Consider the following 17,111-nt stretch of genomic DNA (forward strand, 5'->3'; position numbering starts at 1 on the left):
TTAAGCAGAAATGACTCCGTCAATCCATACACGCATGTCGGCTATCTGCGGGAAGAAATTTTCTTGGTAAATAATCAAATGTTAAGATTTCCACTCAAACTTGGGACTTGGAGTACCTTGTTGTAGACATTCAAGTTAGAACATGCACCTAAAAGGTATGACAAAACCCCATGAAGGAAGAGCTGATTTCCTTGATTGGGATGGTGGCAAACAAGACCGCCCCCAACGTCGCCCTTTGAATAAAACAATTTTATCTGAAACTGCAAAAAATAGGGGACTTCTTGCGACTGGCAATTTTGTTGACGCCATTTAAGTTAAGCTTATTATCTTTGAAAGATAGTTGCCACCGGTTTCGTTACCCGAGTTGGCAATTTTATACATCACTAGTTTCCCCCCTCAACATGTTTTCAATTGATTCATTGCAATGCATATTACAAATACTAACAGTGCAAAGACCTTCCCCAGCAATGCCTTCAGCACAAAACTTTGGGTCTCCGGCGGACACGCGGTATGTTCCCAACGATGCAGTTAACGAAGAGCAATTTGTAATCGGAACGATATCAGAGGCAAGTTGAAGCAATACGTCGGAAGCTGGACCGCTCGAGCCTGCAACAAAATCATGTTTTTCAAATACTTTTCTTAGTATAGTTTTATTAATAAATTACTCATGTTTAATATTTATTTGAAATAATCTTTAACTAAGGAGATAAAATATCATTTTGCAGTTTGCAATGTCGAAGAAATAGGAATCATACACATGGTTCTCTGCAAGAGCCAATGCACAACCGCATGGCGAAGGGTGTTTGAAGTTTATAAGAAAAACTGTAAATACAAACTTGTGATTCCCCAGCCCGCTACATGGCAAGTAGTCCCGACAAAGGAGTTGCTGTCATCGTCTGTTCTTGTACCATCTGACACCAAGTTGACTGGCATCACAAATTGGTTGAACGTAGCTTTTCTCGACAGCTGTCGAAAAAACAGTTCTTTGCTTTTATTCAGTTTTGCAAGAGGATACTCATTTATTGCAATATCAATGTTCTTTCGCAAGCAAACTGTTTGCAGTTAAATAATAAAAACGTGTGGCTGTGGACACCACGTTTGAAAATGTAACCAGTAAACCCTTCATTTGTGCAAGTTCTTTGGCAACTAATTAATTTGTCGAACCAAAACACAAAAATGCACAGCAGAAATTTTAAATACTTTCCTAATTCTATAAATAGGCGCTTTAATATTCCCTGCCGCGGCATTCCGTTTTATCTTTAGTATCTTCCGCTTCAAAATTATACTCACTCTGAGAAGTGCAAGGTTGAAGTTGAAAGTTGAAACATTAAAGTTTGGATGAATTATCAATTCGGATATGGTGAAAAACTGTTCTGTTCCGGAAAAACTCGATCGATTCCAATCTCCCAAAACAACTCCTGTCGTCTCTCTTACTAAGCTATCTCGCGATATTTAGTTTTAAGAAGTCAGTGAATACAAACATGAAACAAAATAGCTTGGTGACAAACGTATTTTAAGTAAACGGCAGAAGCAATAAAATTACCCTGAGGAAGTCGTGATCACCCATTCATCACAAATTAGAGATCCCCATAAAAAATATTTTGCACATTAGGCAAGTGGTACAGGTAAGCCATGAACGGATAATCTCCTTTGCACGTTTCTTCACCACCTGCATTATTTCCAAAATAAATAAAAACAATTCGGCTCTACTTTTTTGCAGTTGCTTGGCTGTAGTGCGTTCCAACAAGATTTATCAACGGCGGTTTGTCTCTAGTTTGGCATACCCAGCTGATGACGAACACTGCAAAGTTTGACTTTGCTTTGCGACTTGGGTGCCAAGACCGCTGCATTAATGAAACCTGATAGTTCGAAAAAGCGGCCGTGAAACATTAGTACAATTAAAACATTGGTTTGGACGGGAATTTGTTGAAACACAATTTAATATACACGAATTAAAATATAATCGTTAGTACAACCAGAAACTAAAAATTCAAAACATTATATGTTACCCAAGATTCTGGGTGAATTCATTGTCGGTAAAGGAGTGGCTCGTTCTGAGCAAATGCATGGATCCAAACGACTAAAAAACTTCGTCCCTTAATAAAAGCAAGTTTTGTTTGAAGTGAAATATATTTACAAGCAAAACAAACTATAGCAGAATTGTAACAAGTAACAATTCAAGTACGTTTACATACCGTCTCTGATACATTAAAATAACGCTCTTAAATATAGGACGACCGTATAATTGTTGTTAAGTGTCACACACATTTATATACCGCGCATTGCATTGTTTTCCTCACAATGGCGTAATGTTAATTCAGCGTTACGATTATCGTAACGCAAACTCAGTCTCTGATACATTTAAATGAAACTGTTGAAAATACAATACTGGTCTAACGTGCAACGCAAGCTTACATTTCTTATTGTTGTTGTTCTATCACAATGTGGTTGATAATTAGGTGAACACAACATCCCAATGAAACACAATACGACAACATCATTCTAGGTGGTACGCGAGCAGTTTTTGTTGCAGCTTCATGTCATCTTGCGGTTGACGGAAATTGGTTACATCAACCAGGTAATAGCTGTATATAAATAATGGGCTACTAGTAGCGAAAATGTTCAGCTACGTATTGCCGACATTGTTATCTAAGTGGTTGTAGGAAATGTCCAATGGTACGTGACTACAGTAATGTTGGAAACACTGCATTTCGTAATCCTTTATATCCTGCCTTGCTAAGCAATATACCGCATGCCGATCTGATGCAACTCCAGCATGTTTCGTTAGGGCTGCCCACGCTCGGTCCTTCACACGACAACTCTCTGAAGCACTATTCGCACGTACCTGTGTTAAATGTAGTTGTAATTGGTGGATTACACGAATTAGTGGAAGTTTTGTTTTGATACGATACACGTTAAAAATATATACATTTGGGCCAATATTTCCGTACCCTGGTAATCATACTCATGATTTAAATATATAATCTTCACGGATTTATTTAAAACAATAATTTCCAGATAATACATATAACAGAACAGAAAAAATTAACTTGGGCTCTGGCGCATTCCATAAAACCAAAGAGTATAACCACAACCCAAACACACTTCATTATTCTTCATTGACCAAAAGTAACGCAATCTGAATTAACTTGAAATTGTTTCTGCTGATACCCATAGCACTGCTTGACCTATATAGTACGTGAATACAAATATAACTCTTGTCTCATTTACTGGCAGGTTACGACCACCGAGGGACAATTAAGCAGGATGTTTCGTCACGAGAGTATTATCTCCTGTTGATTCATGCCTTGTTTAAAATTATACACAAAATGGAACCTAATAGATTTTCTATATGTGCCCACATGCTTGGCACTGACACAAAGTTTAAAACCATATTAAAATAGGGCGCAGATGTGGTAGATTGTCAATTTTTTCAGTCTCAAATCAGCCCTACAAACGCATTGATTTAAACTACGCACTGGGCAAGTGCCCAAATGTATTCAGGCCCACAAACGAATTCTTAGTCGATTATTCGATTCCTGGCAATTGACGAAAGCAACAATCAATGAAGTTAAAAGAAGATTCAGAATACCAAATATACAGACACCTCCTGAACCACCTTGATATTGTTTGTGAGTAAAATGCGACCTGAAAGCAATCGAAGCTTTTCGTATAGTTGAAAACTTCAAAGCACGAGACGAGAAAGGGAAAGTAAACTTAAAACAACGTGAGAATAAACAAAGCAAATTTGGTCAAACAATGGCTCTGTGACACAATTGAACTGAGTTGGTCCTGCTGGTTCAAAAGCTAGTTTTCTGCTATGGTCACCAGCTGCAGTAATGAATCATCCATCTGGTGAACGTTAAATCCAGGACAAATAAAAGTATGTTTACTTTAAGCAGATGTTCTCCGCACAGGATCTACATTTCCCAATTCAAAAGAATTTGTTTTGAACACTGTGCGTTTTAAATTTTAGCAGTTGAATAATTGGTCCATTTTTCAAACAATTTGTCGTTTTGAGTCTAACCTAGTTGGAGGAATCACATTGTAGATGAGAATTAACATGCATTGGGACTTAATGTTGCTGGTGCTCTTTTTTGGATTTCTTCCAATCGGAAGATTTGATGGCGTGGAGGAAAAAGGTGAAAACGTTCTTTGAGATAATTTTGTTTTTGACGAGGATTGACAGGAATAATATGTGAAACTATTGTCTGTGTAAAAATTTATGTTTGCTCCATATCAATTACAAATATAGGTACTCAGTAAAATGTTGCATTTCACAACACAAAGAATATGTTGTTTCCATATATCATTGAGCAAACAAGTCTATTTGTTGTCTGTGACTGGTTATTTATAAAAAACGTAATTCTTAAACGATAAACTTGGGGTAAGTAACAAGATATTTACGTTTTCAAGAGTTTGCTTGCAAAAATGGCAAAGTTATTTCGGCTGAAAGTTTTTGCGACGGAATTAACGACTGCGATGATAATGAAGATGAGTCGAGTAAAAGGAAAAGCAAATTCCAAATCAGGTACATTTGGTAATTTTCAATCTCATTCCAGTTCTATGCACGCAAAAAGTTTGCTCATGAAACTGAAAACAATTATAAAAAAATTGGCCCAGATTCCAGTTTAAATGATGCAAACAGTGTATTCCTTGCGCAGATATGTGTGAAGTGTTTGATATACCACACTATTAATACCACACACGATAGACAAACTGCGTTCTTAATTACGATGTATTGAATTGCTAGTTTCCATGTTTGTATCGTTTCGTTAGTTTCTATGTTTGTATCTTATCGTTGGTTTCTATGCTTATATCATATCGTTATCATTTCCCATGTGGATAAAAATATTTAGAAAATTCAATATAACCTCTGTAACAATTTCAAGGAGGTTTTCACATATTTTCATTTACTCAACTTTAGTTGTCTGGTCTCTGGGAGAAGGTCATCCTGCTCCATCCACCGAGATTATATTTGCAACAAAACGGTCACGTGTCAAGGTTTGACAGCTTGTGACGTCGGTTGTCCGAGTTATTACAAATGTCAGAACAGCAACACGTGCGTTCCACGTGCAACTTTATGTGATGGTGATTCGTGCAACGGCTGTCCTGAAGATGACGAATGGGTAAACGGTGGTGGCTTTTTCTGCTGGAGAAATAGAAAATACTGTCATCTTCCACAACAGCTATTGTGGGACGAGGTTAATGATTGCGACAACGGAGCGGATCTGTGTTTTCCATACAACGATTCAAGGTAGCGAATGACTTCATATTGCAAAAATAGTTGAAGGAATATACATTACAAACACATAAGAGGGGTCGTACGTGTTGCCGTTTTGTTAGAAAATAAATTGAATCACGTGCGATCTATTGCACAAATGTAATCAACGAAGTACGACCCTCACAATATCGCATCATCATGTGACGTCACAGTCGCGCGTCACTAACCCCGTTTACATGACGGTTTAAGACGGCTTCGAAGCTGACTCGCCGATCCGACTCTCTCGTTTTTGGCGAAGAGAAAAAGGCAAGCGTCTTAAGCCGTCTCGGCCTTCGATCTAACGCGGAGAGTGGTTTACGGGACAGCTTAAGCGATTAAGTCAGCTTAAACCCAGTTGCGACAAGTGCCGCGAAGAAGTTAGGATTAGGTGATTTGTTTATGAGGTTGTGCGTTGAGGGTTTGCTGTTTACAATAAACCTTAAAAGTAATAAACTAGTTCTAGTACAACTAGGTGAGTATGCTCTATGCTGCAGGGGCGAGAAGGATGTGCTTACTGGAGTTAATTTTGATAAATACTGCGCAAGTGTTAAATGAATTGTACAAGCATCAAGATACAAAAAAGCAACATTCGTTTTGAGGACCTAAGTTGCATTTTGGAGACCTGAAGGAAACAAATGCATTGCAGGAATGCTGACACTTGCTTGAAAGAAGAATGCACTTGTGTTAACTGTTTTCATTTGCTGCTGGATGTGCTATAATATAACAAGTCAATGCAAACTGGTTGTTTATTCATATTTAGGCTACTGCATCTTATTTATGCAAGGATTATGTGAACAACAATCAACCATAAAATATAAAAGCAGGCTTATGTAAACCTTTTCTGTACGTCAAAAAAAAAAATATGACATGAATGCCATGACACAAGTTTATGTTATGTAACTATCACATCTTCTGTATATTTGTTTCAAATTAATTAACATTGGGCTGGTATGAAACATTCCATTCAGTCTTTTCTGACACTCAATTGTACATGGGATTACGGGATTAGGCAGCTTCTGAAAAGGATCCTGTGAAGAAGGACAGAGATAATTAATACTACTAAACATGAAATTTTCACTTGAATACTCTTACCATGGTGTTGTTGTGAACACATTCCAGGAAATGCAGCCTTTTAGTTTAATCAGAAATTAAAAAATATGGGTTGCAGCAGGCTTTCTAGTTATACCTGGCAAAGTAAACTCACATTATAATCAAGGACCAATTTACAGCAAGCATTTGCACAAACTAACTGCCAATAACTTTTCTCTGCATGCTTAGATTAGAAATATTGATAATTTATTTAGTAAAGAGTCTGAATTTACAGCCTGTCAGCCCGAGACAGCTTAACTTAAGCTGACTTAAAAGCCCCATGTAAATTCGTCGTTTTCGCGCGTCGAATTTGAAAATCACGTGACCCGGTCACGAGTCGACTTGATGCTCAAGTCGACTTGGCCATGTAAACAGGGTTAGTGATTCAGGCAATCTTTCTCAACAGAGGAAAAACCTCTCTGATTGATGAGAGCAGATGTTGGTTCTGTCTTGATCGATCGATGATCATTCCTTCAGCCAATGTTTGCAATGGAAAAATTGACTGCTTGGATTTGTCTGACGAGTGCTTATGTCGTGACAATAGACCCTCAGTTTGCAATCACGTGTATCTTCGTGTGTGGGATCATCAACTGGAAAGGTCGTTTCTATTTTAAATATTGTATGTACACCGCTTTTAGTCGCCAATGAAAGTCTATAATTATGACTTAAACTATTTCAATTATTACTTGATGCAACTTACAAACACTTGACTTGATTATTTCTTATATGTTTATTTACCTGTTATTCTATAAACCTGTCACTTACCTATCATCAGGATTGGAAAATATTCCCACATGAGTCCTTCAAACAATCCATGCAAGGCGGGATATGTACATTGTTACCCATTGCAAGAATGCATCTCCAGGTACAAAGTATGTGATGGTGTGGTGGATTGTGTGAACGGGTTTGATGAAAGGTGAAGCGATAGAAGTTTATATACGTCATCTCACAGCAAAACTAAAGATAAACCAGGAACTTTTCCAGTTTCGACTTTTGCTTGGGAACTTCACCATGCAACGACACAAACAACTCTTTTAACACCACTTGTAGGCGAGTGATATTGTTTATTGGATCTACCGTAGTTTCGATAATTTAAAAGTAATATGTACAGTTTTTCGTCTATTTTGTTTGGTAGAATACATATAATTCCACCAGCGACACACAAGCATGTGTATGGTTGATATAATATATTTTGACCAATTTCGGCCCCAAAGAGATCAGAAAATCTTTTTTTATTATCAGATACAACAATTCGATCATATTCTATACATTGTTTTTATTACTTTTCAGATGTTCGAGGGAGTGCTTCCAAAACAAACATGGGGAATCCCATTTAGCAACATTTTGTGACGGAAATCTTGAATGTGGAAGTTGGGAAGATGAATGCAATGAAGGTTGTCCAAGTTCATTCGATTGTGGAAACCTCACACTACGAGAACATGACCAACAGGTTCAAAAGAGACCGTTTTGATACGGTTGTCCTCTTTCTAATACAAAAAAATACTTGATGTAACTTTCCAATAGTTGAATGACGACCAAAACGTTGAAGTTGAGCCGGTTAAATTTTTGCCACATAGAGGCCGGTTTACATATGTTTTTAGGGCACACTACAGGTAAACTATTTTTTGATGAATTGGTTACATGCAGATCCAACTCAATCTAACCTCTTGTGCAAGAAATGTTGACTCTGCAGAGGATGAACTTGCTGAAACAATTTCACTAAATCAGATTTGCGATGGATTTCCAGATTGCGAGGACAAAAGTGACGAAGCTGATTGTGACAAAAGATTCTATTGTTCGGTTTTAAACGGGCATCTGGTTTGTGGCGTCCGCTGTGGTCCACATAATTTACATTATTTTAATTTTGTCGATTCGCGTAACCGTTGTTTGATGTTCAGCCACGTTTTCGTTTAATATTGGCGTGAACAGCAAATGCTGATTTCACACACCTAGAACATAAAACACGAGCGTAGTACTGCGTATTTAGCGAACCGTAACATGCGTCTCATTTTTGTGCTGCTCGATGAGCCTTATTTATTAGAGCCTGAATAAACATCGCCACATTGGTGACCCCGACTTTTAAATATATAGTTTGCCACTTTTACGCTCTAAAACAACTTTCCTATTGTTGTGCACAAATACAATTAAAACCTTTCCCTTTTATCAGATATCAATATCGAATGACCAGGTTTGTGACGGAATCATCAATTGTGATGAAATTGAAGACGAACGTGATTGTTTTGGAGACAAACGGTTTTACTGCAAGGGGGGAGTCCCTTTGTTTGTGACTCACGACAAGGTTAGTCGTAATTACATGAAGAAAATTGACTAAATTGTCACTACTTTAAATTTGATTACTCGCTATATCAGCGCTTACCAAAGTGGGTTCCACATGTCTTTATAAATGGTGTTTTGACAAAAGGTGGTTGTTGACTTTTCCGAGGTTCTGGGTGTTCCTTGTCAACTAACATAACGCTGCTCTAGATGTAATAAACATAAGCCTCGTGTATTTTAAGTGAGCACTTTGTGTCAGCGCAGTCATTCTTTTGTACGTGTTGTGTTAGCAGTAATGTTATCCTATGTCAAGATTTTCATATCATTGCAATGACTTCTACACTTCAATAACTCTCTTTATTAATAGTAATAGTTACGAGTTTTTCAAGGTTTACGACGGAATAAAAGACTGTGAGGATTGGAGTGACGAATGTACAGACTTTTCACACGTCAGTAATTCTCTATCATCGCGACAAAGTCTCATAGAAAACAAAGTGTTGGGGGGTTTGGTGTTGCTGATGGCACTACCAGCTCTCATTGGAAACATGGTAAGATTTAAATAAACTTTAATATTTTTGTTTATATTACGTAAATAGTGTGTCAAGCGTTATCAGAACTACAAATCTTTTTGGTTGTTTTTACTTTTTGTTTATGATCGCAATTATTCACAAATAATTTTTAGCTTCATATATTGTTTGGTTGCTTTTGAATACGATTCTACGTTACAAGTGAAGCTAGCAAAAAATTAAAACGTTTTTAACACACAAATATGTAACGAAGCTGTAAGGATTTTGTTTACAGATCGTCATCTACGGCGAGAGCAAAGTTTTAAGACGTCTGGCCACCAAACATGACGTATGCGCCTCGTTGCGTGCCAACCACATGCTGGTGTTAAATCTAGCGGTTGCCGATCTTCTGATGGGAGTTTATCTGGTCATGTTGAGCGCTGCTGAAAACACATACAGAGGCAGGTTTTGCTTGGTGAAAACTTCCTGGTTAACCAGCAGTACTTGTGCTACCATGGGAGTGCTGGTCGTGCTTTCAAGCGAGACATCGGTCTTCACAATGTTGTTGCTCACCGCATGTCGGCTGTATTCTGTGTTCAGGGTATTGGACTTTTTCTTTGATTGAAATTAGGTGCCAATTTATAAAAAAATCAGACAAATTCCGACTTCAGCCTTGCTAACTGCAGTTGCATAAATTAACATAATTTGTTTCGACATGGAACTTAGCCTCTTTGTTAAAGAAAATACTCTTTTGAAAGTTTTAATCAGACGTTTTATTAGTGTAAAGGATCAACGGTTTTGTAAGCAATTAACTTTATATTTACAGCCTATTTCCTCTCTACGCAAACCGACCTTTCGTTTGGTTCTGCTCCTAATCTTTCTCACTTGGTTTATATCGTTCGCCGTCTCTCTGCTGCCCCTCACCGGATTTCAACAAAACTCTTTCTACGGGTCGGCGTTACTCAAGCGGAACGCTTTTTTCGTTGACGAAGTCATAACTTTCGAAGAGGCAAAGCGTTACGTCATCAAACTGGTAACGTATGCAAAAGAGTTTGAGGCGTTACCCTTGGAAACGGCACAAAGTGTGTTGAAAATTTCAAAATGGTCTGATTTGGAAAAGTTTCTCGAGACCTTTGCCCCCGAATTTGATGAGATGAAGGTGGATAAATTGTTCGGGTAAATTCTTCAAATCATAGAACTTTAATTTGACGTAAACCTTTCTGCAATAAATTTAGTTCGACCTCGTTAGTCCAGTGTCGTGAGTTGGCTGGCCGAGCTTGGTTGCAATTCTATGGGCTGCGAACCCTGTAAACTTAGCATATCCCCACAATCTTTACGATTTCAATCAAAATCTCTCAAGTTTAACGTTATGCTCTCAGTTACTAAGTTAAATATAGCAGCCAAGTCGCATTAACTTTTGTTACAGACATTTTATCTATGTAGACTATTTGATTCGAGTAAAACTCTCTCGTAATTTGAATTAATTATTTTGCGTTTAGTTATTATAGCAGCAGCAGTGTTTGCCTTCCGCAAATATTTGAACCTCGGGGGTTTGGAGCTTGGAAGTATTCCCTCTCAATAACCATCATCAACTGCCTCGTGTTTGTGTGTGTTGCTCTGATGTATGTTGCGGTTGCAATCAAAATCAAACGATCGCAAATTAAAAGATCTGGGACGCGAACAAATGGTGGAGGTGATCGGAAGTACTTGTGATATACCAACATTTTTTACGTTTTAATCATTTGGTCATTGCAGAAATTCAGCGCAAGATTATTCGACTGATCATCACCGATTTCTGTTGCTGGATTCCACTTTCAATCATGGTGTTCGTTAACTTTAGCGGAGTTAAGATTGACAGCGTTTCATACGCAGTTGCTGGCATCGTTCTTCTCCCAATCAACAGCGCCCTCAACCCCATTCTCTACTCCAACTTCGTCGACAAAACGACGTCCAAGTGTTTTCGAAATTTCAAAGTGGGAATGAAAAGATTTTGTCGTCCTGGACAAGAAAGATATGAAATGAATGTTGAAACTATTTCCACGAATATCACAGCATAAAAGTTTTTAAGACCATGGGAAAGCAATTCAGCACCGAAGAACATGAATTTCTTGCGAAAATTATGCAAGGCTCATCACAAAAACCGCACCAACATTTGAATGAAGTGATATAAATTTAAATTTACCTTTCTACATACAGGAAGCTTGTTTTCACAATTGTATAATCAACAAATATAAACAGAAGAAAAAACAGAAAACATAGAAAAGTCACGAAGGACACAGTGCAACAACTCGCAGCGGTACTTCCCCTAATTGGAGGATGAAGAAGCAATTCCGGCATAATACAGCCTGAAATTTTGAGTTGAAAATTTATTTTGTGTTTAACAAACAGCATTTCGCCGCTTCGAAAGCCATTATAACGTTTATGACAAAAACAATTCATGCGTACAAGATGTTTGATTCCAGTAAGTGTATCTCAATACACCTTACTTCCCTTCCATTTTCACGATTTAAAAAAATGTCAGTAGTAATCCAACTAGATGAGTCCCGATCTTATTATTCAGCATATGAGACATCTGCCACGAATATAATGCATCCGAGCTTACCAATTAGACAACAATCGCGTGTTCCAAGTGAACGAAGGAAAATCCAGTTTCACATCAACGTGACAGTAATAATTCTGAGCATTAACTCTCTAAGCAAGTTCACTCAAACGCCATTTTTAATCGCAAAAAGATCATCTACATCAAAACCAAATATATTAGGAAAAATGTGTTTTCCTTCAAATCTAAACAGATTTTTTAAATTTTGGCACTGGTGTTCGTGCAACAATATTTGGTTGTAGCTCAGTTTGGTAAAAGTGCTTTCAGTGGTGATGTTGGAGAGTGGATAATGAGACTAACGTCGATTGTTAACCTCGACTTGCAGATTTGGAAGCGAGTGAAGTAAGGAAGCGCACAGAATAAACTTGTTTTTATATAAAATTAATTTCTTGGCAAATCCCCATGTGTTTGAGTGCTCCTTGCATCCACGTGACTGCTCTCTTAAATGTAAATTTGTCAAGGATTAGAAAAAAACACAGCAAATTTGGGAGTGACCTGGGAGCGACCAGTTAAGCGTGACTTCGGTATAATCAGACACTTTGACCATGAAGCTTTGATGAAATTTGGCTGTTTTTTTTCTGACAAACTTAACGATCCCCGTGCAGCATGAAAAAAAAACACCCTAGGAATTTTTAGCTGTTTATTTTAATTGAAGTTTATTACACTTTGTTACGATTTGTAAATATTACAATTATGCGTTTTTCGTCCTTTGTTAAAAATATGTTTATTATACTGTTTACTAATAATTTTGTTTGCGGTTTAGTGCTAAAATTATCCTCTTACGGGCAGAAAAATGTGTTGCATCGCGTGGCAAATCACACGCAATCCAACATCAATGTTACCATTGCAAACCTGCAGTTCAGAGGCAAACAATTGTCTTTGCAAGCAACGTTTGGAGTTCCAATTGTTTTCCTTTTTCGAGTCAGAGGCAAAAGCAATTAGAAAAAGGATTTGTGAATTGCATCTTTGTCTGGATGTTGTTCACGGTTTTATCGTCGTCGCATATCAGTATCTGGGTCCACGGGTTATCAACGTTGTACCACGGTGTCCTGTAGGCGTAGACAAATATAGTTCTGTGTGGATTGAGTCAAAGAACAACCAGCAAACACAATATTTGTACAATATAGGCTAATATTTAAAACTTCGTTTATCCTGTATGACACAATATAATCTACTTGGTGCATAACCAGACAAAGATGTGGTTTCTCACAGTACAAAGCCAAACTCAGCATTTAATATTTAGTTGTATTGCATACCTGGTGGACAGCAGTAGCGAACTTTGTAATCGTGGCACCGCAAACACCGACCATTAAAGCCCGGATTTGCAGAGCAGCGTTGCACAAGGGAAATAGAGATGTCAATGTCCCAAGCGTACGGATGCATCTGCGTACCGACCAAAGCCACATCGACGGCGGTCGGATTCTCGCAAACGTTTCCCGGGAAAGTCCCATGAATGGCGTCGAGAGTTTCTATGTCACAATTGGCACCCGGTGGATTGTCGATATCAGACCAATCGTTCCAACGGCCTTTTTCACATTTGACTGCCAGTTTGAGTGCTGGTTTTACGCCAAAGGTAAAGCACTCCGAACAAGGAATGTTAGAAAAATATTAGAGTTACTTTTCAATTTCATGTCAATTTAGTAAACTGAAGATGCGTGAATTGTTACCGGAACGTCTTGAATAAACAAATAAAGTCCAAGAATAAAATTTTTACCTATACGTATGCAGTTTTTATCTGTACACCAGTGAGTAACCCTTGTAATGGCAATGCATCCACCTTCAGAGCGTATCGTAGAGCAAATGAATGTCACATTTGCCAACTAACAATTTTGTTTTGAGTTGTATTTCTTTTTTGAATTTAGTCGTTGCGAGTAATTTCACATAGTATTTGCCATAAAACAAAATTTACTCAAACTGTATTGTCGGAAGTTCAATTTTTAGGATATCAGTGCAACTATTTATGTACTTACGCGCATTTGCTGCAATCACTGTCGTCGACACTACGATAAGAGATTTCAACATATTGTCGTCTTTACTGATAAGACTGAACATATCAAATCTTAGTCAAGCTTAAGAAAATGTGGTTATTTGTTCGCAAACTATGTAGAGATGTTATCAAAGCTTGAGACGAAGAGTGCTTTGACAGTCTAGAAACGTTTCGCGTTAAAGAGATTTGTGGCTTCACCCTGTATATTAGAGAACATCACGAAAATATGTGTTTTCCAAAAACGTTCGTTTGGAGTCGTAATCTTTTGCCCGTGGCGATAAGCACCTTTCCACTCTAACCTCATGGACTTTTGGCTACCTCTTAAAAAGGTAAAGAGTATTGTTGAGCCAGACGTTGCAAGTGGGGTTTTGCATGTGATTTAAATTTAAATCCCGTTCTTCTGTTCTAAAATATCTTTCCTCCGACTCCCACTTAAAAAATGTAACAGATCAACTTCTTTATTCTTGACTGCTACCCTCACGCCTCCACAGTCCTATACTCGAGCTTCAAGACATCCACGACCCCCTCTTTCTACCCCCAAGGAACATCTTTCTCATCACCGGCAATTCTTCGAAACTCTTTATTATGATCAACAACTTCCAATACCCGACCATTCTAATTCATTTGTAAAAACTCCTTTTTCAAGTAATACCAGATCAAAACCTTACAACCTTATCGAACCCCATCACACAGCACGAAGTAAGAAAAACACTTTCCCACTTTCCTTCTGTCAAACGGTCTCAGCATTGTTGGGACCTCGTCTGTGCCGACCTCACCCAAGCTCTCAACTTTTCTTATTTCAACTCTTACAACCACAACAGAATTTAACCTTGGCCATCTGATCGTGATCTAAATGAAAAACGATCCCACTTTTAAATAAATATCGACACATTTCTCTTTTAAATACTGATCTCAAAATTCTCCATAAACTTTTAAACCTTAGACTTAAACCCATTATACCCGAAATTCTTTCTTCAAATCAATTTGCTACTCCTGACTCCTCCGCCTCCGACGCAACTTCACTCTTACGCGATCTTCACCACCACCACCACATCCTCCATCAACTCGGACACTTTCTTCATTGCCTTGGATTTCAAAAAAGCCTTCGATTCTGTTTCATTCTCATGGTTATTTTTTCCAGTTAAATCTTTGAAGCTTTCCCACTTGCTTTACTAATTACCTTTCTGCCCTTCACTCTAGCGCCAACTTCCGGGCCTTCGTAAACGGCTTTGTCGCATCGAATTTTCCAAACAGGACAAGGTTATCCCCATAGTCTGAACCTCTTTCTGACTGCGATAGATCCGCTTCTCGTTGGCATTCAAAACAACTCTGCTATCAATCCAACCCCAGTGTCAACATCTCCTGTTTTCTTTTTTGTGTCCCTGAAGGTTTTAGTGTAGTTTACCTTGAAATTGCGGTATCAATACCTGATTGAGTCTCGCTGAATGGCAGACGAAACGTCGTAAAAATACATCACGTTTATTTTATGCCAGAAGAGCAGTACATTTTAAATTGCAATATTCCTGGCAGCAACAGAAGTTCCAGGTTTGTTTTAGGTTGAATGCATTTACTGAACACATTGGTATAATTTGTACACACCTAGTTTATATACAGGCCAACCAAGCAAAACGTTTCAAGTACGCTATGTAACAATCCCATCAGTCAACATAACCGTATCATATAATCCAATTTAATTTCCAGTATTTTCAGCAATATTATTACAACCAACAAATTTTATCAGGTTTAGAGAAACTGCATCAAATCATTAGTACGTCCACTAGATACCGCCTTCGTGTTGACTTCCAGAATTTTTGCTGAGGTCAAGGATTTGCCCAGTAACACTATGACGTATTTAACGTTTTCAATTTGATGCCATTGTTCCAACGATAATTTACACGATGCTGCCAGGTCATCATAACTAACAAAACCTTAAAAGACATTAAGGGGAATACCTCCCTTATTACGTCAGATTCCCAAAAAAGTTTGAAGTAACACAAAATTTTCTTGCTGTGTTTCAATTTTATTCGGTTCAGAATAATTATGAAAACAAAAAGTTTAGATACCGCACACACATAGGGATATTAATCAATTCGTAACGACCCCACATCACCACTCTTGGGGTATGCGCGATCGCCAGGTCGCGGATTGCCGGTCGAATGACACCTTTTTGAGTTCAGAGAATGTGGCTGCGGAAAATTTTCTTTCCCTTGATTCCAAATCTTCTGAAGCGTGGGCATGTGGAAGACAGTTTAAGCAAAATTAACCACGGCCAAACCGTTTGACAATTGGTGGCAGCAATCCAGTTAATATTAGTACTGTGTCCCGCATCGATATATGGGATAAAAATATTATTATATTCTCCAGCTAACACCCATGCATAATCCAGTGTTTGAAATTTCGATTTTCTGCCCAACATGCTCGGCTCCCAATGTTTTAAATGAGGCAACAAAAATCCTGTAATCGCGACGTGTAAGACGCTGGCGCAACTTGATTGTCAGTGTATAAGTTGTATAGTGTAAACTCTCTGTGCTCTCTTTGCCCACCCTGGGTTAGCTGCTGGTCGCTGCGTGGTTGATTGGATATTGTAGGGCCTATATGATGGAAAATGTGTGCATTGGCCTGCTGAGTGTATTCCTTTGTGGTTCTTATCCGGTAGGAAACTTTAGGAGAGTAAGTGTACAATTAGTCGGCACCGAAATACACAAAAGTACTCGGAAAAGAAATATAATAATCTGTATTCACGGTGTGTTGTACACGTATTGGTAATTGGTAATGCATTGTGGGAAAAAAAGTTTAAAAGTATAATAGATATAGCTAAATCACAATAAATAAATTCTTAGTTAAAAAATGTAAATACCAGTTTTGGTTATTACACAAGAGTGTATAAGGTCTAACCTTGGGAGGTGACAAGAAAATAATTTGTAAATGAAAGCCAGAGTTAGTATATGCTGTTCATGCCGAAGCATACGTTTCAAACACCACTGTGTTCATCATCAGTGTCAAGTAAGAATGAGTTGCAGCCAGGTGTGCGCAAAGGTAGACAGGTAACTGAACAGACAAAAACAACAACACAAATGAAACACGTGACAGACGCCACTCGAAGGCCCACGGCCGTGACGTCATCATTTGGGCTGCAATGAGCACCTGGGTTTTGACAAGAAACCTTGTTACACTCACATAAAACCTTTCTCATAAGTCGGTAAAATGGCGCCGCGATATCCGCGCATTTCTGTAAATATTTGCGGTGAATTGGCGTGAATGCATTTTGGGGGTTTATCAGAGAAAGCCAAACTGAACTGAATCAAATTTACTGACATCCTCAAATCAGGAATCAACTGTCAAATCTGATGGATCAATGTTTTTATTTACATAGATTATCAACATAAAGCATGG

General features: G+C 38.1%; 2 protein-coding genes across 2 annotated transcripts; one reads left to right on the top strand and one right to left on the bottom strand.

Annotated features, from left to right (window-relative positions):
• Window positions 1–933, bottom strand: LOC145903030 (chymotrypsin B-like). The gene is made up of 4 exons (XM_082991118.1): window positions 837–933; window positions 446–606; window positions 117–233; window positions 1–45 (listed from the first exon to the last, which is right to left on the bottom strand). Exons 1-4 carry the CDS (start codon window positions 931–933, stop codon window positions 1–3), a joined length of 420 nt encoding a protein of 139 aa, XP_082847244.1.
• Window positions 934–4,063: 3,130 nt separating this feature from the next.
• On the top strand, window positions 4,064–11,189 carry LOC145903031 (uncharacterized). Its single transcript, XM_082991120.1, has 14 exons — window positions 4,064–4,142; window positions 4,417–4,531; window positions 4,928–5,257; window positions 6,789–6,950; window positions 7,128–7,268; window positions 7,337–7,402; window positions 7,643–7,802; window positions 8,000–8,170; window positions 8,520–8,651; window positions 9,016–9,174; window positions 9,428–9,733; window positions 9,959–10,308; window positions 10,632–10,825; window positions 10,888–11,189. The coding sequence occupies exons 1-14, from the start codon at window positions 4,064–4,066 to the stop codon at window positions 11,187–11,189; spliced, it is 2,667 nt and encodes an 888-aa protein (XP_082847246.1).
• Window positions 11,190–17,111: the final 5,922 nt, after the last annotated feature.

The sequence above is a fragment of the Ascidia mentula genome, chromosome 5 (genome assembly GCF_947561715.1).
Source record: "Ascidia mentula chromosome 5, kaAscMent1.1, whole genome shotgun sequence".
Lineage (NCBI taxonomy): Eukaryota > Metazoa > Chordata > Ascidiacea > Phlebobranchia > Ascidiidae > Ascidia > Ascidia mentula.

Excerpts from the sequence above, each read along its gene's own strand:
- LOC145903030 (XM_082991118.1), bottom strand. The coding sequence starts at position 933 with ATGCCAGTCAACTTGGTGTCAGATGGTACAAGAACAGACGATGACAGC. Across the intron at positions 234-445 it reads CTGGGGAAGGTCTTTGCACT|GGCGACGTTGGGGGCGGTCT; the intron begins GTTAGTATTTGT and ends TTTTATTCAAAG. Across the intron at positions 46-116 it reads ACTTGAATGTCTACAACAAG|ATAGCCGACATGCGTGTATG; the intron begins GTACTCCAAGTC and ends TTCTTCCCGCAG.
- LOC145903031 (XM_082991120.1), top strand. The coding sequence starts at position 4,064 with ATGCATTGGGACTTAATGTTGCTGGTGCTCTTTTTTGGATTTCTTCCA. Across the intron at positions 7,803-7,999 it reads TACGAGAACATGACCAACAG|ATCCAACTCAATCTAACCTC; the intron begins GTTCAAAAGAGA and ends GGTTACATGCAG. Across the intron at positions 9,734-9,958 it reads GGCTGTATTCTGTGTTCAGG|CCTATTTCCTCTCTACGCAA; the intron begins GTATTGGACTTT and ends TTATATTTACAG.